Source organism: Crinia signifera, chromosome 2, assembly GCF_055691185.1.
Source record: "Crinia signifera chromosome 2, ASM5569118v1, whole genome shotgun sequence".
NCBI classification, from domain to species: domain Eukaryota; kingdom Metazoa; phylum Chordata; class Amphibia; order Anura; family Myobatrachidae; genus Crinia; species Crinia signifera.
The window spans coordinates 220,130,624-220,155,312 of NC_139218.1; the positions used below are offsets into that span (position 1 = coordinate 220,130,624).

Below are 24,689 nucleotides of genomic sequence, written 5' to 3' on the forward strand. Positions count from 1 at the left end.
GGGGTATGAAAAAGTTGTAGGACGCGTACCGCCGCCTCTCGCTGGCTCGCTGCGCTTCAGGTTGGCGTTGATAGTGGGGGTGCCGTTGGGGGTGCTTTTAACATAGTAAGCACCCAACACGTTTAATTAAGTTATAGGGGCCACTTTTAACATGGGAAAACCCTTTAGGGTGCTTATAAATCGCATACCAATGTATATGCGATAGAATGGCATACAATGCCATACAATTCGATGGTATACAATTTAAAATTGTATAACATCGGCTGCCATCGCGCAACATCGCCTACCATACCATACCATCACATGCCTTATGGTCTGCGATGCGATGGGACGCAATAACACATTTCCGCATAACAAACACAGAAAGTTACACCTGTACCGTAACAAACAGTAATTGCCATAAACTAACGAAGTGGGAGTATAGGTAGGCCATGGCCAATCCAGCCTTCGGGGGATATTTTATAAGAATACGAAAAATATGGCATATGGCTGTTTAAACCGTATGCAAATTCGTATTCCGGAGGAAAATTTACTAATCAGTTGTATTTGACTGATTCGTATTTACCGATATCGTATCCATTCGTACTATAGCCGATATGAATTCGTATTTTCAATACAAATTCGTATTTTTAAATACAAACTCATATTTTAAAATACAAATTCAGTGTAAAAAATAAATATTTTTTTTTTAAACAGCGTCCCCCCCACGGCTCTAACCAGCCCCAGACTCACAGAGCCAGTCCTGGTTGTAAAAAAAAAAAAAAAAGGGGAACATTTTTCATAGGGCTCCCCTTATTTTTTACAACCAGCACCAGGCCCAAGGGCCGGTCCTGGTTCCCAAAATAAGGGGGATAAAATGACTAGGGGTATTTTAAGAACCAGCACCAGGCCCAACCAGCATACAGGGTAATGTCACAGCTGGGGGACACTTATTATTTAAGGTCCCGTGGCCAAAACATTACCCCCCTGACCGGTCAGCCTGGGAAGGGGTCCTGGGGGAGTGGGGACACCTCCCAAAAAAATGGGTCCCCCTCCAGGCCTCGGATTTCCCAGATCCGAGCCCGCACGCACGTCACTAATCAGAGCGGCACTCAGAGCTTCCCGCCTGACTCGGATCCGAGCAACACGTCATTGCCCGGCACCAGATTCTCACGAGATCTGGAACGCTATATAAAGAGCAAGCATCAGGCGCCATTTTTCACTTGTGATTTGAGCTGCTTAGAGATAGGAGTGTAGTCTGTGTGAGGAGTTTAGTTAGTTAGGTTAGGCTTAAGAGCTGTGTTTTATTTTATGCTGGGGCGACTGCCAGTGCCTACTAGTGCCACTGTCTGCTCTCTGGTGGTGTGTGTCTGCTTTGCACTGCCAGGGGCTGGCTGCCAGGCGCCAGCCCATCAATACCTCTACCTGGTCTCTTCATCATACATGTTATGATTGCATTGTGCACTCAGTTGTAAAATGTATTTAACCACTTGTATACCAGTCTGCTTGTGCATCTGTATAATTAATTAATAAAAAAACCCCTGCTGGTGTATTTTTTACAGACTTATATCAGACATTGTGTATATGACTGCAGTGTGCTGCAGCACTGTTGTGGTGTGTAACTAATTGACTACAGTATATTTTTCTGGTGGTGCGTAATTAATTGACTACCGTATATTTTTCTGGTGGAGCGTAATTGAATTGACTACTGTATATTTTTCTGCTGGTGCGTAACTAATGGACTACAGTATATTTTTCTGGTGGTGCGTAATTAATACCCCCCTGCTGGTGGATTTTTTTACAGCCTTACATTACTAGTACATATTCTCTGCTGGTACAGCTACTGTACTACTGAGTCTGACATAAATAAATATTAATAAATTAACAGTGTACTGGTGCATCTACTAACTAAAATAATCTCTCTGCTGGTGCATATTAATTATACTGCCGTATGTATAAGATCTATTTGGTGGTGTGTAATTAATTGACTACCGTATATCTTTCTGGTGGTGCATAATTATTAATTGACTACTGTACATCTTTCTGGCGGTGTGTAAATATTAATTGACTACTGTATATATTTTTCTGGTGGGGCGTAATTATTAATTGACTATTGTATATCTTTCTGGTGGTGCGTAATGGACTACCGTATATTTTTCTGGTGGTGCGTAATTCACTACCGTATATCTTTCTGGAGGTGCATAATTATTAATTGACTACAGTATATTTTCTCGTGGTGCATAATTAATTGACAACCGTTTATCTTTCTGGTGGGGCATAATTAATAGACTACCGTATATTTTTCTGGTGGGGCCTAATTAATTGACTACCGTATATTTTTCTGGTGGTGCGTAATTGTCTACCGTATATCTTTGTGGTGGGGCCTAATTAATTGACTACCGTATATTTTTCTGGTGGGGCCTAATTAATTGAAAAAAGAAAAAAAGCGCTATTTCTGTTATACTGAGTAGTGATAGATAAGTACAATGAGTGGTAGCTGTAAAGGAAATATGTTAAAATCAATGTTTACACCCTTTTGGGGAATTTTTGTGATTTTTAATTGACTACCGTATATTTTTCTGGTGGTGCGTAATTAATTGACTACCGTATATCTTTCTGGTGGTGCCTAATTAATTGACTACCGTATATTTTTCTGGTGGTGCGTAATTAATTGACTACCGTATATCTTTCTGGTGGTGCCTAATTAATTGACTACCGTATATTTTTCTGGTGGTGCGTAACTAATTGACTACAGTATATTTTTCTGGTGGTGCGTAATTAATTGACTACCGTATATTTTTCTGGTGGAGCGTAATTAAATTGACTACTGTATATTTTTCTGCTGGTGCGTAACTAATGGACTACAGTATATTTTTCTGGTGGTGCGTAATTAATTGACTACAGTATATCTTTCTGGTGGGGCCTAATTAATTGAGTACCGTATAATTGTAAATAAATACCACTCTATTGGGTTATCTACTGCCATATATACTTGCACTCCAGTGGGGCTGCCCTGTGGTGTAATATTATATTGCATAACTCCACAATAATGGAGATACAAAATATGGAGAATCAATTAGGGAAAGATGAAGCGCTGCTTCCTCTTACTTCTGAATCTGCTGCAAATGCAAGTAGAATGATGACATACACGATGATATGCCATCAACGTCATCTGCCAAGGCCGATATCCAGTGTCAAAGTACGGAGCACGTAAAATTCAAAAAGCCAAAGTTGATTAAAAGAAGGAGGACCCAAAAAAATATATAAATTCAAATCATTGGAGGAGAAACGTAAAATTGGCCATGTGCCATTTATGACACGGAGTGGCAAGGAACGGTTAAGGCCCTGGCCTGTATTCATGACTGGTGGTTAAATTACACATGACCATGCAATCCCTCCTACTCCCCCCTTTAGAAATTTGAAGAGATTTCAGCTGTCATCAAAAACCCCGCAAACATCTCTGCCTCCTAAAGAAGACATGTTATCACAAACCCCCAAGGAGTGTTGATGGTTGCGATGCCTGACCTTCCCATTACTGTACGGTAAGAGGTGACTCCTTCCACCATTTTCAGCACTCCCTCTGCATATGCTTGAAGGATCACCCACAGTGCAGTTCCTGATTTAGATAATGAAGGTGTCAATGTTGTAGACCGAGAGGAGGATATTGATGTAGCTGGCGCTAAGGAGGAAGTTGACAAGGAGGATGCTGACGTGGTTTGCTTAAATGAGCCACCAGGGGGGAAACAATTGTTGTCCATGGGATGAAAAAGCCCATTGTCATGCCTGGGCAGAGGACCAATAAAGCCATCTCTAAGGTCTGGAAATTTTTTTATCCGAATCAAGACAACAAATGTATTGCCATATGTAGCTTATGTAAAGCTCCAATTAGCAGGGGTAAGGATCTTGCCCACCTAGGGACATCCTCCCTTATAAGTCACCTGAAGACCCTTCATAAGTCAGTGTTTAGTTCAGGAACTGTGGCTAGCAGTCCAGGGACACCTAAATCCCTTGGTCCACCTGTTGGAGCCAAGCGCCCGAAAAGCACACCACCAACTCCCTCCTCATCAATTTCCAACAGTCGTTTGCCATGAGGACAAAATATGACAGCAGTCATCCTATGGCAAAGCGGATAACTGCGTTCTTGACAGCTATGTTGGTGTTAGAATTGCGTCCGGTGACCGCCATCAATGGAGTGGGATTTAGACGGTTGATGGAGGTATTGTGTCTCCGATACCAAATCCCATCTAGATTCCACTTCACTAGGCATGCGATACCCACAATGTACAGGGACGTCAAAAAAGTGTCCTCAGTGCCCTGAAAAAATGCGGTTGTACCCACTGTCTACTTAACTACGGACAGGTGGATAAGTGGATCAGGGCAAACTAAGGACTAGAATGACTGACAGCCCACTGGGTAGATGCATCGCCTTCCACAGCAGCAGCAGCATCTCCTGCACGCCAGCTCCTTCCAAGGCAGGCTACGCTGTGTATCGCCGGTTTCCAGAAGAGGCACAGTGCCAACAACCTCTTAGAGAAACTGAGGGAAATCATCTCCCAGTGGATTACCCCCCTTAGACTCTCCTGGGAATGTGTGGTGTTGGACAACGGCAGTAACATTGTGCTGGTATTACACATGGGCAATTTCCAGCACGTGGCATGTTTTGCCCACACAATAAATTTGGTGGTGCAGCATTTCATCAGAAGAGACAGCAGCGCGCAGGAGATGCTTGCGGTGGCCTGCAAAATTTGCGGACACTTTCGGCATTCTGCCACTGCCTGCCGAACGCTGGAGTGGCAGCAAAACCTCCACAACCTGCCCTGCCATCAGCTTACAAGATGTGGTGACGCACTGGAACTCCACCCTCTATATGCTGCAGAGGATGGAGGAGAAGCAAAAGACCATTCAAGCCTACACGGCCACCTACGACATAGGCAGAGGAGCAGGGCTGCACCTGACTCAAGCGCAGTTGAAAGCGGATTTCCGTGTTGTACAAGGTTCTCCAACCGTTTGAACTAGCCAGACGTGAAGTCAGTTCCGACACTGCCAGTATTAGTCAGTTGATTCCCCTGATCAGGCTGTTGCAGAAGCAGCTGGAGAAAGTGGAGGAGCTAAAGAATTGCGATTCCACAAAGCATGTTGCTCTTGTGGATGAAGCCGTCCATATGCTTTCAGGATATGAGGGTGGTCAGTGTGTTAAAGTCAGAGGAATACATTCTGGCCACCGTGCTCGATCCTCGGTTTAAAGCGTATGTTCTGTCTCTGTTTTTGGGGGACACAAGTCTACAAAGGTGCAAAGACCTGCTGGTCAGGAGATGGTCATCTGAAGGGGACCATGACACAGCCACAACTCCTCCTTTATTTTCTCCCACACCAGTGGCTGCGAGGAAACAGCTGCGATTTCTCACACAACCCGCTGGTGGGGATGCAGGGCAGGCAGGAGGGAGTTTGGACATCTGGTCCAGACTAAAGGATGTGGCAATGATTGCTGGCATCTCTACTGTCGCCGTTGACATGTCAGACAGTCCATACCTGAACTGGCAGGAAAAAAAGGCAGTTTGGAAGCCCCTGTACAAACTGGAGTAATTGATGGCTACACGAATCACCCACTGCTCCTCGGCTGGTCGCCGCCTGTGGTCAGATAGGGTGTTACAGGTGTCTCCGGAAAGCCATTCTGCAGTGTTGTTAATGTAGGCACTGTACCTTAATCACAGATAACTGATACATGACTGTCACAGACACTGTAATGGTATGCCCTATATTATTCCGGGAGTCCGTCGATGCCGCTCTCACCCTGCATTATTCCGGGACTCCGTCGATGCCGCGCACACCATGCATTATTCCGGGACTCCGCTGCTGCCGCCCTCACCCTGCATCACACAACCAGATGCCGTCGGAAGACGGCCTAACTGACAGGAGCGTTTCTGCCACTGCCTGCAGAAGGCTGCTGAATTGCCCACTGCTCCTCGGCTGGTGGTAAACAACACGATCAAGCCAGATAGTGGTCTTATTAGATATTAAACTGATAAAAACAGATACACAGCACAGCACACTTGCAGACCAACTCAGTGCTTCACCAATCGGCCACTGATCCTTGGCTGGTCGACTCCTGTGGTCAGGAGGTTCCACCCCTTTGCAGCTATTGCATTGCTGCACCAATCGCCCACTGTTCCTCGGCTGGTGGTAAACACAATCAAGCCAGATAGGGGTCTTTTTGGGGCCTAGTTTTTCAAACTGCCATCCTGTCTGCCGCTGCAGTGCCACTCCTAAATGAGCCGCGTGTTTGGGATGCGGTCATCTATTAGAATGAACTTAGGTCTACAGTCATTAGGTCGACCCCACTAGGTTGACTGGCAGGAAGGTCGACCTGACTTAAGGTCGACATGGGCCAAGGTCGACATGACTTAAGGTCGAATTTGCATAAAGGTCGACATGTTTTTTGAGCCGACATGTGCCGACAGGCGGTATTTCATGCCCTACCATCCACTAGGGCGTGGTGGGAGAATAAAATAGTAGAAGCATTGCGAGCGAAGCGAGGGTCCGATTCTCATTGCCAACTGTGTCCATGTCGACTGTGTCGACATTCGGATAAAAAAACAGTGAAAAACCCATGTCGACCTTATGACCAGTCGACCTTCCTCATGTCGACCTTTATGCAAATTCGACCTTAAGTCATGTCGACCTTGGCCCATGTCGACCTTAAGTCAGGTCGACCTTCCTGCCAGTCGACCTAGTGGGGTCGACCTAATGACTGTAGACCTAAGTTCATTCTGACAGATGTCCCGATTCCGCGTGTTTGTGCCGCACACTCATGTAGCTTAGCAGTTATCCAGCTACCTCATGCAACCTTTTGCCCTAAAAACAATATTATGAGGTGTGAGGTGTTCAGAATAGACTGGAAATGAATGTTATTGAGGTTAATAGCACCGTAGGAGCAAAAAAATAATAATTCTGCGATTTTAGCAGATTTTAATGCTTTTAAAAAATAAAAAAAAATCAGAACCAAAAACGTTTAGGGGGTGTTTTGGCAAAACCCATTAGAACCCAAAACGTGAAGGTAATCACAATTCAAATCCAAAACTACGACCGTATCTCACACAAGACACTACTAAATATCTTATCCATGCACTCATTATATCCCGCATTGATAATTGCAATAGTCCCCCAACTGGTCTTCCCAAGAACAGACTCACGCCACTGCAATCCATCTTAAATGCTGCTGCTAGGCTGATCTTCCTTGCAAGACTCTCATGACTGCTGATCCCCTCTGCCAGTCCCTCCATTGGTTGCCTGTATCTTACCGTATTCAATATAAAACACTTCTACTTGCATATAAAGCTATTAACCATACTGCACCAGCATATATCTCTTTACTTATCGCAAAAAATATCCCATCTCGACCACTACGCTCTGCAAAATTTCTGCGTCTCTTTTCTGCACGGATCACTAGCTCCCATTCACTATTACAGGACTTTCATCGGGCTGCTCCCATCCTATGGAATGCCCTTCCACCCACAATAAGACTCTCCACTAGCCTCCAAAGTGTTCCCTGAAAACTCACCTCTTCAGGCAAGTCTATCATATTTAAGTTCCATATGCATAACAATCTGAGGCACTTATGTATTATATAGCTTTTCTTCTGGACTTGCAACTTGGGGGGACTGCTATACTATTACTGGTGCCTGTCCTTGTGTTTCCCTCCTATGTCCCTATAGATTGTAAGCTTGCAGCAGGGCCCTCCTACCTCCAAGTCTGTCTGTTACCCAGTTTGTTTTATCAGTCTACTATTGTAAAGCGCAACGGAATCTGCTACGCTATAGAAGAAACTGTAAATAAATAAAAATAAATCAATATTGTTAACTATTTGCCGCACATCGTTCTGTGTGTAGGCACTAACAAATGACAAATAATATATCTTATTTATTACCAATTATTTATGTAGCGCACACATATGCCGCAGCACTTAACAGAGAGAATATTTGAACATTCACATCAGTCCCTGCCCCAGTGGAGTTTACAATCTATATTCCCCACCACACGTACACACAGACATTCTAGGGCAGTGGTTGGCAACCAGTCGTCCACGAGCAACTGGTAGCTCAACCACTGCTCTCCGCCCGCTCGCTGTCACTTTCCCTTACAGTCCCACACTTCTCGCATCGGAGGGGACAGACGCTAGAGGTCATATTTGACAGGGAGCACAGCACTAAGCTCTTCCAGCCAACGTTGCATTGATGTGCTCCCTTTCAGATGCTAGAGGTCAAATAAGACTTCTAACATCTGTCTCCTCCGAGGCAGAGGGCTATGGTTAAAGACGACAGCGGTGGGCAAGCACTAACCCCTGGCAATGAGCATGGACCCCTTGGCAATGAGCATGTAATTTACAATTTATGAAAAGCCTTACTGTGGGTCATTGTGTGCAGCCTCTTGTGTCAGGGGCATTGCTGGGTGGCATAATTTGTTGGGCATTGCGTTGTGTGGCATAATGCACACCTCCAAACTGTTTCGATTTTCGAAGAACCATCCCTTGTTTTAGGATTGTCCTGTGTCCCGCCCGGGCCAACAGTATCCCATGGGTGGGGGAGCATAGCGGCGATTACACACTGTGCACATGCACAGTGTCTATTTAGGCAGGCAGAGGGGCTGTTGGCATAGCCAGCAGCTCACACAGCGCTGGCCATGCCCCCACAGCAAAGAAAACGGTGCCCCAAAAAATGTAGGCGTCTGCAGGTGTTCCTCTTTGTCCTCTGGCAAAGTTGGGAGATATGCCTCAGGTGTCAGTGGCATTGCAGTGTGTGTGGTATGTGTCAGGGGCATTACCGTGTGCGACATAGTATCAGGGACATTGGGCAAATTTTAGAAGCTCTTCAGGTTTATATCTCGAGTACCTCACGCTCGATTACGGTTAGAGACCACTGTTCTATGGTTAATTTTTGCTGAGAGCCAATTAACCATCCAGAATATTTTTGGATTGTGGGAGTAAATGGGTGAACCCGGAAGAAAATCCACACAAGCACGGGGAGAATATTCAAACTCCGCACAGTTAAGGCCATGGCGGGAATCAAACCTATGACCTCAGTACAGTAAGGCAGTAATGCTAACCATTACAATGTCGTTGATGCCCCAGTTCCGGGGAATAAATATATAGTTCCGAACTGGAGAAAGTGGCATTACTTGACAGGCCATTCTTGGACATTATGTTTATCCATTTTGTGGCAGCAACAACAGAGAGAATAGTTCAGCAGCAACAACAACAACAACAACAACAACAATAGGAGCAGCTTGGCCCACCCAATCAACAGCAGCTTGACCAGCCAGATTAGCAGCAGTATCCAGGCCAGTTTCCGATTTATTATGGGGGTTATTCGTATTCACTCAGAAAGGCACAATCACTCTCTAATGGACAAAACTATATGCACTGCAGGTGGGCTGATGTAAAATGTGCAGAGTGTTAGATTTGGGCGTTTTATTGTTTCTGTGCAGGGTAAATACTGGCTGCTTTATTTTTACACTGCAATATAGATATCAGTGTGAAGTACACCTCCCACCCAAATCTAACTCTCTCTGCACATGTTACATCAGCCCCACCTGCAGTGCATACGGTTTTGTCCATTAGAGAGTGATTGTGCCTTTCCGAGTGAATCAGAATAACCTCCTATATGTGTCCACACTGCTGCTGACACCATTCCGATCATCAATGGTATTCCAACGATAACCATTTATCAGTTCAAATACCTTATATACATTTTGATAAGAAATTAAAATGTATATTCTGTCCTAAATGTAGCAAATGGATTAGTATTTATAGAATCTTTTACACAAAAGTTACTATGCATTAATTAATAATTGTGATACTATATTGCAGAATTGGGAATATTTTTCTGTATTTTCTAATAGTTATCATGGTAAACAGCTGCTCTATAAACAGAGAAACAAGACCAGCTGTAAATCTGCAGAATTTGCATATGTTAATAGTACAGATGGAGATAATGTTATAAAGCAGCTACAACACACACAAAAAGGTGACATTTTTCTGTTTATGATGTGACTAAACTTGAACACAGAAAGGTGACAATATGATCTCAGATGTTTCCTGACAAATCTTCAGGTTTGGCATGTGTTCCATCTGTTCAAGTCAAGAAACAGTTAGACTTTATTGTGAAACATCTGAGAATACAAGACTCCCTGTTATGTTGATACCTGTATATGTAATGCCCAAAGCGGTCATAAAACTTCACACATGTAACCTCCTGGCAAAACCGGAAACAATGTATAGAAAAAAAAAAGTTCAGCAAGCAGAACACAAAACTTTCCTTCCATACAGACCACATTTCCACATGTTACAATACCATTCATTACCAAGTAATAGAGCGTACACGGTTCAATTTAATCAATGTTTCTATTCGATTTTGCTTATACAAGCACTCAAGATGGCTGTATCACCTTGTGAGGGTGGAATACACAACACATCTAAGCTATTACCTAAAATGCTATTGCTGTATTACTTTGAGCCTCGGTCTTATGTGCGTTATTATGGAGGTCTGTGCCTTGAGTCCTGTTGGAGTAAATTTCCATTTTCTGTTATGTCATTGTAACACCTGCAGCCGCTGACAAGTGTTGGGGCTAAAAAGCTGCCACTTAATAGCTATATACCCCCATGTACTTCACAATATTTTATCAGGACTGTAATATGTAAAAAAAAACTTTAACCTCCCAATAGTCTCAGTTACAAGGCTAAGGTAAAATGAGAATGAATGTAATTACTCACCATACTGAGACTGCTGCCACGCAAGGGCAGAGCATAATAATGCCAGACTTTTCCCGCTCCCAGTAGGACTTTCCAACAAACAGTGCTGCTTGCAGTTTAATCCTCTCATGATCTGGGGCAGCAAAAACAGAATAATATTTCAGAAAAATAAAAGGCAATGCACAAAATGAAACTGTGGTGCATTTACTAAACTAATTGTAAGTAACATATTACATTAACGGAGAGTTCAAACCTTCTTAGTAAAAATGTGCCAGTTATGTTGTCATCCTCATCACTACAGTGTCCATTAATAAATTGTGTGTATTATTATAGCTCATTCTAGCACCCTGCATCTTTCAAAACCTGTGCAGTGCCTCTTCCCTGCCTGGGGTGTCAATCTCTGCTGTAGGGTTTCTAGCACAGGTATGGTCCACATACCAGTGCTGGAATACAGATCACACTGTGCTAGAAGCACCACAGCAGAGAGCAAGATACCAGGCATGGAAGAGGAACTGCACAAGTATTGGGAGATGCAGGGTGCTAGAATGAACACTATTATTAGAAGACATATGCAAAAAAAGAGAAAATTGTAAACAACCTTTATTCGGTCACCGTGGAGATTCCTATACATTTTATCTAACCAGGGTGAACAGTACATTATGCCATATAATATACTAAGACAAAACCCAGTAATTTGTCAGATAGATGAAAACTCCTGTTGTTCTTACCAAACGTTGGAGGTCAGTCTAATGGCAGGTCACATTTTCACCCCTGCGAATGCGACAATAGGCACACTTATAGCACCTGGGAATCTTTTTTAAATCCCACAGGTTTGCGAATAAAATTATGCAAATACATGGGACATCGGGACACAAGAGGTGTCATTACCAGCATATCCATGCCAATACAACTTCAACTTGCATTTTTTATCTGCAACTGGATTGTCCTCTTTGTTGCAAAGTGCTATAGGGGAAAGAAGAATCCTGGGAGTTACTCAGACTCTGTATCATGGGGGTCATTCTGGTTTCTTCGTTAACTAGAGAGTTCGGCCCAGTCCCGATGGTTGTGGGACTGCACAAGGGCAGGGCTGGGCAATTGCGGCCCTCAAGATGTTGATGAACTACACATCCCAGCATGCCTTGCATCAGTTTCAGCATGGCCACATAGCAAAACTAATACAAAGCATCCTGGGATGTGTAGTCCATCAACATCTGGAGGGCCGCAATTGCCCAGCCCTGCACAAGGGCATGGTCTTTTATGCGATTGTGCAGGTCCCATTTGCGAACGGCTTTGGCGACTTCATATTCACCAAGCCGTTCACAAGGATCAGGATAGGGGCGGGCCGGGGGCGGACACCCATGGAATTGCCCAGCATTTCATGGGTGTCCCCATGAAAACGCTAAACATTCCCATGGCTAAGCAGGCGGGCCGATATGTGCCGGGGGCAGGTGGCTAATGCAACAGGATGTCAGCCGCCCATCCTGTCTCTTCCAGCACTCGCAAATGAAAGTCAGTTTCCACTGACTTAGTAGCGAAGCCAGGGGAAATGATTCGATGGTTGGCGACAATCGAATGATTTCTCCTGCTGCGGAGACATGCGATGTTACATATCAATCAGCCCCCATATGTAGAGGTAAAGCACAGGACTTTTCATCAATCGGAAACACACCAGTACATGTTATACTTTCTGCTCAGTGAAGAGGTCACTTTTTCCATATGAAAGTTTTCTCTCATGCTGGTACTATATTTGTGAGAAATATCGAAGATCACAAATATAGTTTTTTTTTTATTGTTTGGACACAATGTAGTTATTTGAGTGTATTGAAAAACATGAATTTATATTTTATTCTTATATCATAGTTGGGTACTGCTTTCCTAGCACGGCGCCCGTCTCATTGATTGTATGCCTTAAGTTTAAGGTACTTAAGGCATACAATCAACGCGATGGACCCGATTTTTTAATCTCATGGATCTTATGCATCCATAAGATGCATGAGATCCATGAGATAAAAAATCATGAGCCCCCAATAACCATTGTTAACGCCACCAGCACTATCAATGCCAACCCGAAGCGTGGCGAGCCCGCGAGGGGCTGCGGTACGCGTCCTCCGACCTTTTCATACCCCCACTATCCACGTCGGCGTGGAGTCGATTGTATATAGTGTGGCGAGCGCAGCGCGCCACCGAGCCCGAAGAGTGGCGAGCCCCGTGAGGGGACGCGGACTACTTTACATGTATTCCGCGTGCGCTCGCCACGCTTTGGGCTCGGTGGCTCGCTGCGCTCGCCACACTATATAGAATCGACTCCACGCCGATGTGGATAGTGGGGGTATGAAAAGGTTGGAGGACGCGTACCCCCGCCGCTCGCCACGCTTCGGGTTGGCGTCAATAGTGGGGTGGCGTTAACAATGGGGGGGACATTTCACCCATGAGGGGGGGGTTAGCAATTAAAATTGGGGTTTTGGGGCCTTTTTACATTGATTCCAATGTAAAAATCTCGTCGATTGCATCATCTCATGCATCTTATGCCGCACAAACACATAAGATGCATGAGATGCTTCAGATATCAGCCCCACACATACAATCTAGATCGTGGGTGCCGTGCTAGGAAAGCAGTACCCATAGTTGTCTTTTACAAGGTCTATATCATTATGTGGGAAATTTAATGACATAGGCCATTATTTTGTGCGGTACTTATTTCCTAGCACGGCGCCCGTCTCATTGATTGTATGCCTTAAGGTGCCCACACACGCACCGATCCCGGCGTGCATTGTGGGCTTAACTAGCACACATAGCATCGCATCGTATGCCTTGTGCATACGATGTGCATGCGATGCGATGCGATGCGATGCTAGAAAAAGCTAGTACAAAAAGTATGTGCAGCACATACTTTTTGTACTGTGCGATGAGGTGCCGCGGGGGCACGCACCCCATCGTACAGCATCGCACCGCCGGGATCGGTGCGTGTGTGGGCACCTTTACTTAAGGCATACAATCAATACAATTGAAACAATTTTTTTATTGTATGGATGTCATCTTATGCATCTCATGGATCTTATGCATCCATAAGATGCATGAGATCCATAAGATGCTTTAAGAAAAAATTCCAATAACCATTGTTAACGCCACCAGCACTATCAACGCCAACCCGAAGCGTGGCGAGCACAGCAAGCCCGTGAGGGGTGGCGGTACGCGTCCTTCGACCTTTTCATACCCCCACTATCCACGTCGGCGTGGAGTTGATCTTATATAGTGTGGCGAGCGCAGCGAGCCACCGAGCGAGAAGCGTGGCGAGCGCAGTGCGCCCCACAAGGGGACGCGGACTACTTCACATTTATTCTGCGTCCGCACGCCACGCTTCGGGCTCGCTACACTATATAAAATCAACTCCACGCCGACGTGGATAGTGGGGGTATGAAAAGGTCGGAGGACGCGTACCACTGCGCTCCCCACGCTTCGGGTTGGCGTCAATAGTGGGGTGGCGTTAACAATGGGGGGGCCATTTCACCCATGAGGGGGGGTTAGCAATTAAAATTGGGGTTTTGGGGCTTTTTACATTGGAATAAATCTAAAATTGGGTCTCAGGGACCATTTCACATTGATTCCAATGTAAAAATCTCATTGATTGCATGATCTCATGCATCTTGTGCCGCACAAACACATAAGATGCATGCAATGCTTGAGATATCAGCCCGACACATACAATCAAGATCGTGGGCGCCGTGCTAGGAAATAAGTACCTTTTGTGCACCTGTCGGAGCTATTCACAGACAGGCATGTTAACATGATTTCTGCTTGTAGCCTCCTGAGGTGACGTACAGAAATCTGGGATTTGGGTCCACTAACCAGGACTTTCCATAGGGTTACTCGCTTTATGAGGCTTAACCGAATCTAATTTGGCACAAGTGCAATAATTAATGGACACCCACAACAACTTAATTATTGCATAGATAGTTTCTAATTGCCTAGCCAGTGATAGCACAAGATTAACATGAAAAATAATGTTATTGTAACTTACTGAATTCATCATAGCAAGCTGAGAGGGATATGCCTTGCATGGGAACACAATCTTCACTCCACCAATTGTATATTCAGAACTTGTGGATGACATTTTGCCTAGGAAACCGAAGAAACCTTTTAGAGCTTCAATAAAAATGGCACAAAAATCCCTACCACTCTCTACAAAACTTCAATCTGCCTAGATCAGCAACGACTGCATGCATGTTCAGCAGGGTGACATCACTGAACATCATTCAATGGGTTTACGCTAGATTGTTCATCCAGGTGCCGCAAACATAGGGGGTCATTCAGACCTGATTGCTGTGGTGAAAATTTGCAAGTCTATCAATTATTGAACGATAGTAAGAATAATTGGTGAAAAGCACTCAATTAAACCTTCATGCAGCAGTTAGCAGTGTATATCTATACTACTAATATAAAGAGAAAAGGAGGATGTACAATGCAGATGGCGCTTATGCTGTGTACACACGGGGGGCGATAATCGCTGGGAATGTGGTCGCTGGTGACCATATTGCCAGTGATTGGAGTGCGCACCAGCGATAAATCGCCGGGAGCGCGCTCCCGTTTTCAGCCCCTTTCTAATCGCTGGTCGCAGAAGCTTGCTCCTGCGACCAGCTAATTACCTCTGCGGCACCGCCAGCAGAGGATCCTTTTCATCAGCGACCATATCTGGTCGCTGATGCAAAGGAGACACTGGGCAATATATTGCTGAGCAATATATCTCCCCCCGTGTGTATGGAGCTTTAGAGTGTGTCCCTGTAACAAAGTGATAGCACCTTGTGCAACATGTATCAGATATCACAAGATCTGGTATTCCAGCAGTATAGATCCAATAACAGGATCTCATCAGAGCTTTCAGCGAAGAAGCTCCAACTCTATGGAACTCACTTCCCCACTCAGTTCGAGAAGCTTTCACTCTGGAAACATTAAAAAATACTCAAGACTGTTCACCCAAGCATTTCACTAATGTCCCTTGTTAATTTTCTTTGTATTTTGTGCTGTAAAAGGCTAATGCAAGCACTTTGAGTCCTATTAGGAGAAAAGTGCTATATAGATTATTATTATCAGTTCAAACCATGGGTGACAGTGGTATTTCAGATCCGCCAAGGAGACTCTCCCATATCATATGATAATGTATACATATGCAGGGAGAAATATAGTAATAAAATAGGGCAGGTCACTTAGGTAAAACCCTGGCAGGCAGCAGACCTGCTCTATTTCGTTTCTATATTTCTCCCTGCATGTTTACATTGTTATCATATGATATGGCAGCGGGTCCTTCACAGAACTGAAATACCACTTTCTCCCATGGTTTGAGCTGACAAGATCCTATTATTATCCTGCTGGAATACCAGATCTGGTGATATCTTCCATTTATACGTTGCACAAAGTGCGATCACTTTGTTACATGGAACCCCATCTGCATTGTAAATCCTTAATTTCGCTTAACAATTGTTGAACAACTGAGCATGTGTACAAATCATACCACACATGTGCACGAGGCCGAACAGCAACAAAAATCAGCTATTACTCTTTTCACAATCCCCTAGCAACTTGACTAACAGGAAGCCACTATAAGGAGGAGGTAACCAGACATTTTCTGGGAGGGGCAGAAAAAAAAGCAGCTGTCCCCAGGAGTTTTCGGTGGGGGCGTGGGGCGTCAGTTCTGGCATCGATCAGCCGATCTCTGTCACAGTGTTGTGGAAGGGTCAGAGTTACGTCAGGGTTGCCTACCTGACCCTCTCCTTCAGGGAGAAAATGCTATGTTCCTGGACTTACCTGGTAATGTATGATTGCCATCAGCTGTGGGGAGCTAGGTAATTGATAAGAAAGGTGTATCACCACAGGTGATGGCAATCAATCATACATTATCAGGGAAGTCCAGGAACAGAGCATTTTCTCCCTGAGGGGCAGATTTATTAAGCTCGGTGAAGTGATAAAGTATCTGTTTTTTATCACCGGCCAATCAGCTCCTACCTGTCATTTTTCAAACCAAGCCTGTAACTTCACAGGTAGGAGCTGATTGGCCGGTGATAAAAAACAGATAACTTATTACTTCATGGAGCTTAATAAATCTGCCCCTGAAGGAGAGGTATCAGGTAGGCAACCCTGAATTATGTACACTTGGGCTTGGGGCAGACTGGGAAAAATCATTTGATGGGGAGTTGAAAATGGATTTGTAGATCAGCGATCCATTCACAAGTCATTCGCAGACTTGCACAGGGCATGAGCTATCTGATCGCAAACCTGTGCAAAATCAGGTCTGAATCAGGCCCTATGTGTTTACACAACTTTTTACTGTTTTCTCCAACCCACTTTGCTGAAGGTCTGTCACTAATGTATAGCACATGAAGCTGCAGTATTAAGTCTATAAAACACACATGGAATTTCTATATTTGCTAGATCTTTCCATCAACCTGCTGTATATCACTCGGATGCCACCATTATACTTTTGTGTTATGTACAGGAAAGATCTAGGGGTGGGTGCAATGTTTTTAACGATTTTTAAGTGTCCTCCTGTCCAGCTCCAGTTCCGCCTTTTATTAAGACAAAGCAGCGTCATTACTGTCCAGATGAGAGTATAACTCACCTCTTAGGCTGAGTGAACTCTCCCTCTGGAGGCTGATGCTGCAGCGTCACCCGCTTTACCCCAATCTACGCAGCCCCTCACTGTGGGCCCTGTAGGAATTCTATGGGGTTCCTTCTCAGCCAGCAGCAGCACAGCGCAGCCATACAAGCATTGGCGGGATCCTACGTCACGCCCTCTCCACCCATGACAGCCAATAGACAGATTCTGCTCGTATTACCCATAGGGCCGCGTCTTGATGGACAGAAAATTAAGAGACGAGACGCGATTGGCTGCGGAAGGCTCTGACGCCAGCTCATGAACAGGAATTAACTCTATCGTGGCCGGGATGCTGCCGCCGGCGGGAGGGAGTATAGTACCTACACTCACCTCCATCTGACTGTTGGCAGGAGTTAAAATGGGCGGGAACGGTAAGTTCCACTACCATCTCTCAATGTAGGGGAACTAGTTTCCCCCTGCTCCATTTGTTAGTGACCGCGCAGTATGCAGCATGGCACTAAGGCTACGTATGGTGCTGCTATACTTGCCTGCCTGACCCACTCCATGCGGGAGAAAATGCTCTGTTCCTGGACTTCCCTGGTAATGTATGATTGCCAGCACCTGTGCAGAGCTAGGTAATGGATAAGAAAGGTGTTTCACCACAGGTGATGGCAATCATACCAGGGAAGTCCAGGGACAGAGCGTTTTCGCCCTCATGGAGAGGGTCAGGTAGGCAAGTATGGCTATAGTACAGAACACCAATGTGTTTTGTGTACGTGTGCAAAGTTTATATTGTTCGCAGCTGTCAGCAGCACTGTGGCGCAGTTTTACTTCCTCTGATTTGGTGATTCTCTCTGCTTATAGTCAATATTTGCAAGGATGGGGTTACATGGAAACGGTCTGGACCACATGGGGAGGTTGGTTGTGTAATATCTCGGTCTCCCCGGTGACAGCTGTTACAGACAGTCCTCCTCCCACCCCCAAAGGAGCCTGATTCAGCATGAGTTGCACTTTTGCGAAAAATTGCAAACCTATATTGCTAGCATGCATGGGCTACCCAGAACAGTGCAAGGTCGACCCACAATGCAATTGCAAAATGTTGCACAACACAAAAATGCTAACTCTTTGCTATACAGTGGAGCACTCGCATTTTTAAGGTAGCCCTCTGCTTGCGCAGCCTAACTGAAGGCAGTCATTGGCGTGTTCCTTGCAGAATTAGTCCTATTGAAGCCACGTTCGCTTAGAGCCATCACAAGTTGTTGCACTCACAAACAGGCCTAAAGGTGCCCATACACGCTCCGATCCCGACGTGCGTTCTGGGCTAAAATAGCATCCATTGGATGCCTTGTGCATGCGATGCGATGAAAAGCAAGTACAAAAAGTATGTGCAGCACATACTTTTTGTACTGTGCGATGAGGTGCCGCAGGAGCACTAGGGTGACCAACTCATCCCTTTAATCTGGGACACATATTAATTACACAGGTTCTGTGGCTGGCTTTCACCTGGTTTTAAACTGCCACACCTCAAGACTCCATTTCACCTGGTTTTAAACGGCCACAGAACCTGTGTAATAAATATGTGTCCCGGATTAAAGGGATGAGTTGGTCACCCTAAGGAGCACACACCTCAAAGCACACATCGCACCGCAAGGATTGGAGCGTGTATGGGCACCTTAAGAAAGGTCTATGCAAAGCAGCACTTTTGTCTTGTACATCTTTTCCAAACAGAGCCTGATTCATGTTTGTACATAATGAAAACAAAAGCAAGTAACTTTGGCCCTTATTCTGATCGGTGCGGTAATATCCACGTGCGTTCGTGCCGTCGATGTTTTGTGTCTGCGCATGTGCAGAGGCGTCTCTGTGCATGTGCGAGCGGGGCGTACGGCCAAATCCCGCATGAAATGTGAACACTCCGAACAGGGGGTGGAGAGGGGCGTGAAGGGCTATTTGGGCTCATTACCATATGCATACGCCCCGCGTTTCATGGGCGTTCCCATGCAAACGCTGGGCGTACGTATGGTAATGCGGCCGTGACGCACGTGTAGGGGGCGGACATATGACATCGCCGGATGTCAGCTGCCCGCCCAGATCCCTGCTTTTGCACGGAAAAATGTCTGTGTGGTCTGAGGTTGCGGGAGCTGGTGGAGCACTCGGTCCTGCATTCGATGGTATGCGACCATCGAATGATGGGGGAGGTTCCCTGAGATGGAGGAGGTGTATTCCGTGAAAAATACACGTGCGGTCCGTTCGGCCAGCTTCTTACCGCGTACGGACGGAGTTGGCGATCCGTATGGAAGTCGGGGTTTCGCACGCACGGTCCTGGCCGCATATTCGGATCCGGCCGCACCGATCAGAATAAGGGCCCTTGTCTCAAGCCTAATTCAGCATGGATTGCTAATGAAAGTAGTTGTAGTTGACTGCGAGTAGAAAGCCACTGCCCAGACAGAAAGTGAAAATGCCCATTTCTTTGCTGAATGTTGACGTTAAGCTTTTTGCGACGGTCTTAGCGAACCGCCTCAAACCCTGGTTGGCCATGGTAATTCATGATGACCAAGCAGGGGTTGTCCCTGGTTGGGAGGCGAGGGACAACACCACTTATGTGGGGTACACACCAGGAAGATATGGCTCAAAACTAGCCAATTTAGATACAATCTCGACCGATTGTATGTAAATCGGCCATGTTTCGCTGCCCTTTTAATTGGATCCCGATCCAATGCGCGGCCCCGCGGGTCATTAGGTCTTTTCTGAGATCCTACCTGCTGCAAGTAGGATCTCAGAAACGACCATTGTAGTAGGTGCGGGTCGCGATCACATCAGGGGCTCTTTCTGTGTCTGTGTCGGTCGGCGGCTTCGTCAGCTCGTGAGCGGGTCTTACGTTCCTGTGTGTCCATAAATGCATCCAGTTTTTTTTTTTTTTTACTCATTTACTGTGTTTGCTGTTACCACATTTCCTGGCAAAGAGTTCCAGAACTTAACCGCCCTCACGGTGAAGAAACCTCTTCTTAATTCTGTATGAAATGTTGTCTCTTTAATTCTTAGCGCATGTGAATATGTATATATACCCTGTACACACAGCTCAGTGCCGGGTGTATTATAAAATAACATTTGATTATATTAGTTTATATATCCACTTCGACCTATATATCTATATAACTATTTATTCTCATCTGGTCCCATATCTTCTATTATTAAATCTTCTTTTTTCTTTCTTTCCCCCTTAACCCTTTCTATGTGTATATATACATTGATTTTCCACTTCTCGACATGATATTGCAATTGCTTCTTTATATATGTAAACTGTCATAAATATCCTGTATAAAGTTTGTCTATCTAATATCCGGACTGCACGTACCTTTAAAAGATGATTATTGTTCATATACTTTCAGTTATATGAACATTCATCAACATTCAGTAATTGTAACCTGTGGGGTTTACTATGTCTCATAGCAACGAGTCATGTGACCAAAACATAGGGTAGAATATAACACACACTGTGCCTGATTTGTCCACACAGTGTTTACGTAGTGACGTCAACGCGGGACACGTGACCGCAACTCTGTTTACACCAAGAGCCGCAGGTCACAGACGGCCTCGCGGCTACGTCACAGGTACGCAATGTGCACCTTCCGGACACGGCGCATGAGTGACGCGCGATGCGTGTGGCAGCATCTCGCGTTCCTACTGCCCGTGTACCCCGGAAGTTGGGATGTAATTCCACACACACCCGGACGGAAATGGGGCTACAATACTGTGTGTACGCTTCACACAGTGATACATGATTGGTTTCTCCCCCCCGATCACGTGACCGGGATAAACGCTATGACTGATTAAAATGTAAGTCATTTATCCATATCTTTTATTCAGTTTGTAATTTATTTAATTCATTATGATCACCATATTATGCATATATAGTCTATTGTCTCCTCTTCAAACTCAATATATTTTGAAACGTTTTTAATGAGATTGGATGATCTATGCACCCAGGTGCAATCTATTGTATTGATTATGAGGGTATATAAGGCAGTTTGCCTGACCATGAAATTATCCTTGACAAAGCTGCATTGTGGGAAGCAGCGAAACGCGTTGGAGACCCCACCATTTATTGGACTCTGCCTTGCTGGTTACTGTCCATCACTGGACTCACTCCCAAGTTTCATCTCCCATTGGGAATTACTAGAAACCATCCCTCCACAGGGACCGTGGACCCACTTCAAATTGTCCGACACGGTAACCCACAGAGAGGACCCCCAGAATTCCCATCTGGGATATCTCCATATTCCCTTTCCCTCCCCAGCCTTTGGGAGGCATCTCTAGCCCAAACGGGCTCAACATCAGGCTGCACAGAAGCCATAAACAGATATTGGGGACCCCATCCTACGACCGAAACATCTATCAGCGACAACCACTGTTTGGAAGCACCTCCAGTGGCCACGGAACATTTCCCATCACTCCAGGCCACCAACTAGAGAGGATCCAACATCACTGGCTGTGCGGTCCCATTACCACCTGTAACATCTTCATTAGCCCATTTGGGCCCCACCGACTAACCCATTGTTCCTGAAATTTGGAACAACGTCCTGTCATATCGATAACGCTTGTCCCCATCCACGGCAGGACACTTACCAAGTCCAGCGGTAAACAATAACACTCCAGGATTGGTAACTATACCAGACATTCGAATACCAACTGTATTTTTATACAAATATGAAACCCAGCAGGCAGAGTGTTTTTATATATATTTTATTTTAATTTTATTGTTGCATTTTTTTATAGTGTATGTACATGCCAATTTTGTTCATCCATTTTATATACGGATAGTGTGTCCAATTTAATAAAAATTACTTGTACAGATCATCCAATTTCTCAACCAATTAATATTTCAACATATTCCACATAGCGCTGCCACAGAACTTTTGTTCTGATACCCTGTTTTTTCTTGTCTTTACCGGGCCTAACTAACCCGTTAGTGCAGCAGCCTTGCTCATTTCAGCGCCCCTCGGTGGACACTCCCACACAGTGCCCAACCACCCCCCTTGTTTTTTGCATCCTAAGTACCGCCTGTTACTGAATAAGTCATCTCCAAGCTCCTTATAAATTCCCATCCTGTACTTGAACATACTAATCATATCACCTCTCAGTCTACGTTTTTCAAGTGAATACATATTCAGCCTGGTTAGCCTATCTTTATATTCTGTCGACTCTAGACCCCTTATTAATGTAGTTGCCCTTCTCTGAACCAATTCAAGTTCATTTATATCTTTTTTTAAGGTGAGGTGCCCAGAACTGGACACAGTACTCTAAATGAGGCCTTACCAACGATTTGTAAAGTGGTACTATCACGCTAACGTCTCTTGATTCCATTCCCCTTTTAATACATGCCAAGGTCCTGTTTGCCTTCGCTGCCGCACTTGAGCAGTGTGCACTATTACTCATTCTATCATTTACGAAAATGCCTAAATCCCTTTCCACTGCAGAACTCCCAATACTAACCTCATTTAATTTGTAACTAGCGTAAGTATTTTTGCTCCCAAAATGAACTACTTTGCATTTACCGTATATACTCGAGTATAAGGCGACCCGAATATAAGCCGAGGCACCTAATTTTACAACAAAAAACTGGGAAAACGTATTGACTCAAGTGGGACCCTCACTCGAGTATAAGCCGAGGGAGGGGGGGGGGGGGGGGGGCTTTTGCAGCATAAAAAATGTTCTGAAAAAGTAGGCTTATACTCGAGTATATAGGGTATCTACATAAAATTGCATCTTCCACCATGCTGCCCACATTGCAAGTTTAACCAAGTAGTTTTGCAGTACTTCCACGTCCCCTTCTGAGTTAATTACCTTGTTCAGTTTTGTGTCATCAGCAAATATTGCAATATTACTTTGAAGCCATCACCTATATCAGTGGTTCCCAACCTTTTTTCTCTCCCGTACACCTTGATTAGGTTTTTCATTGATAAGTACCCCCTCCTTTCATTTTGAAATATGAACAGTACTTAGCGGTATGCAGATCCTTATGCATGTCCTTATATTAAGGAGGAGCGGAGGAGTAGTATACAGCAAGGAATCATGCCCTTCTGTGTCTAGACACTGGTTGTGTATTATCTCCAGGATTCCCGCTAACACCGGTAGGATTAATGACGCTGCTTCCTCCACCTTTGTCGGTGCCGGGCAGATGACTGCTGATGTCTGAGGGCAGCATGGGAAGCTCCCAGTGGATTGCTGGTCAGGCATAGGACACAACATGATTCTTCAGCCATCAAAAGACCTTTTCATCGTCCGCCATTACCAATATTATTTTCAAGTACCCCCAACTGGTCTGCAGAGTACCCCCAGGGGTACCAGTACCCCAGGTTGGGAACCACTGACCTATATCATTAATGAATATATTTGGATTGTGAAGTAAGAACAAGTTGGTTTAAGAAATGAAAAAAAAAAATCATATAAAAATCGCATCAACCTTATTTGGTGTTGATCATTGACATATCAACTTTTTGCTTGTGTCAACCTTTTAGAAACGTCGGCCAAGTCCATGTTGACCTTTTTCAACCTATTGCATGTCAACCAATAGTGGTCGACCGACCTAACCCATAGAGCAGAGGTTCACAACTTTTTTTGAATCACGGCGCCCTAGAGCATCAAAATATTTTCAAGGCACCCCTAGGCCGAATGGTTCTTATCGAGAAATTCAGGAAAAAAATATTAAATTGTGTTTATATGTCACAGTTATCTGATGAGGGACAGGATTTGCTTCTGTTTGTCCACATATATTATGATTGGCAGCCACAAACACTGGTTTTGCCTGGTAAATTGACCATAAATAATATGAATTGATCCTGGTCCACCAACCCAAGGCACCCCTGCAAGTGTCCTGAGGCACCCCAGGGTGCCTAGGCACACAGTTTGGGAACCACTGCCATAGAGTATTTCTGTACAAGCAAACCATTCCTTTCTCAGCCACTAGAGGGACACCAAACACAGTATATGACTTATACATTGATAATGACCCACTACCTGAGTTTTGCCACAACCAAACTCTCCTAGCCCAGTATTTGTATATAACACTAAAGCCCCATACTTAATAAGCACAGAAGTTGTATCACACTAAACAAACCCACAGTTGTCCATCATAACCTCTAATCCAAATAATCATTCTTGCTGCAACGGAGACTGTACAAAATGAATATGATGTAGATCCCCCACGTGGTCCACCTTATGTAGCAGCAAGAACTATAGTGCGCTCTTACCAGGGCCGTAAATAGAGAGGGGCTAGGGCAGGGCTGGGCAATTGCGGCCCTCCAGATGTTGAGGAACTACACATCCCAGGATGCTTTGCATTAGTTTTGCTATGTGGCCATGCTGAAACTGATGCAAGGCATG

The 24,689-nt window shown here is 44.9% G+C and overlaps 1 protein-coding gene across 3 annotated transcripts in view; it reads right to left on the minus strand.

Annotated features, from left to right (window-relative positions):
• The window catches only part of BRIP1 (BRCA1 interacting DNA helicase 1), a 274,827-nt gene extending 257,039 nt beyond the window's left edge, over positions 1-17,788 (minus strand). The window contains exons 1-3 of one of the 3 annotated variants that reach the window (XM_083173748.1): positions 16,230-16,346; positions 14,742-14,839; positions 10,745-10,856 (exon numbers count right to left, since the gene is read on the minus strand). In XM_083173748.1, coding sequence (XP_083029874.1) covers positions 10,745-10,856; positions 14,742-14,839; positions 16,230-16,236 — 217 coding nt within the window. In that variant the 5' untranslated portion in view covers positions 16,237-16,346. Of the gene's footprint in view, positions 1-10,744; positions 10,857-14,741; positions 14,840-16,229; positions 16,347-17,333 lie in introns of those variants that run through there. The other 2 variants (XM_083173749.1, XM_083173750.1) reach the window with 2 other exon arrangements.
• Between the last annotated feature and the right edge of the window lie 6,901 nt (positions 17,789-24,689).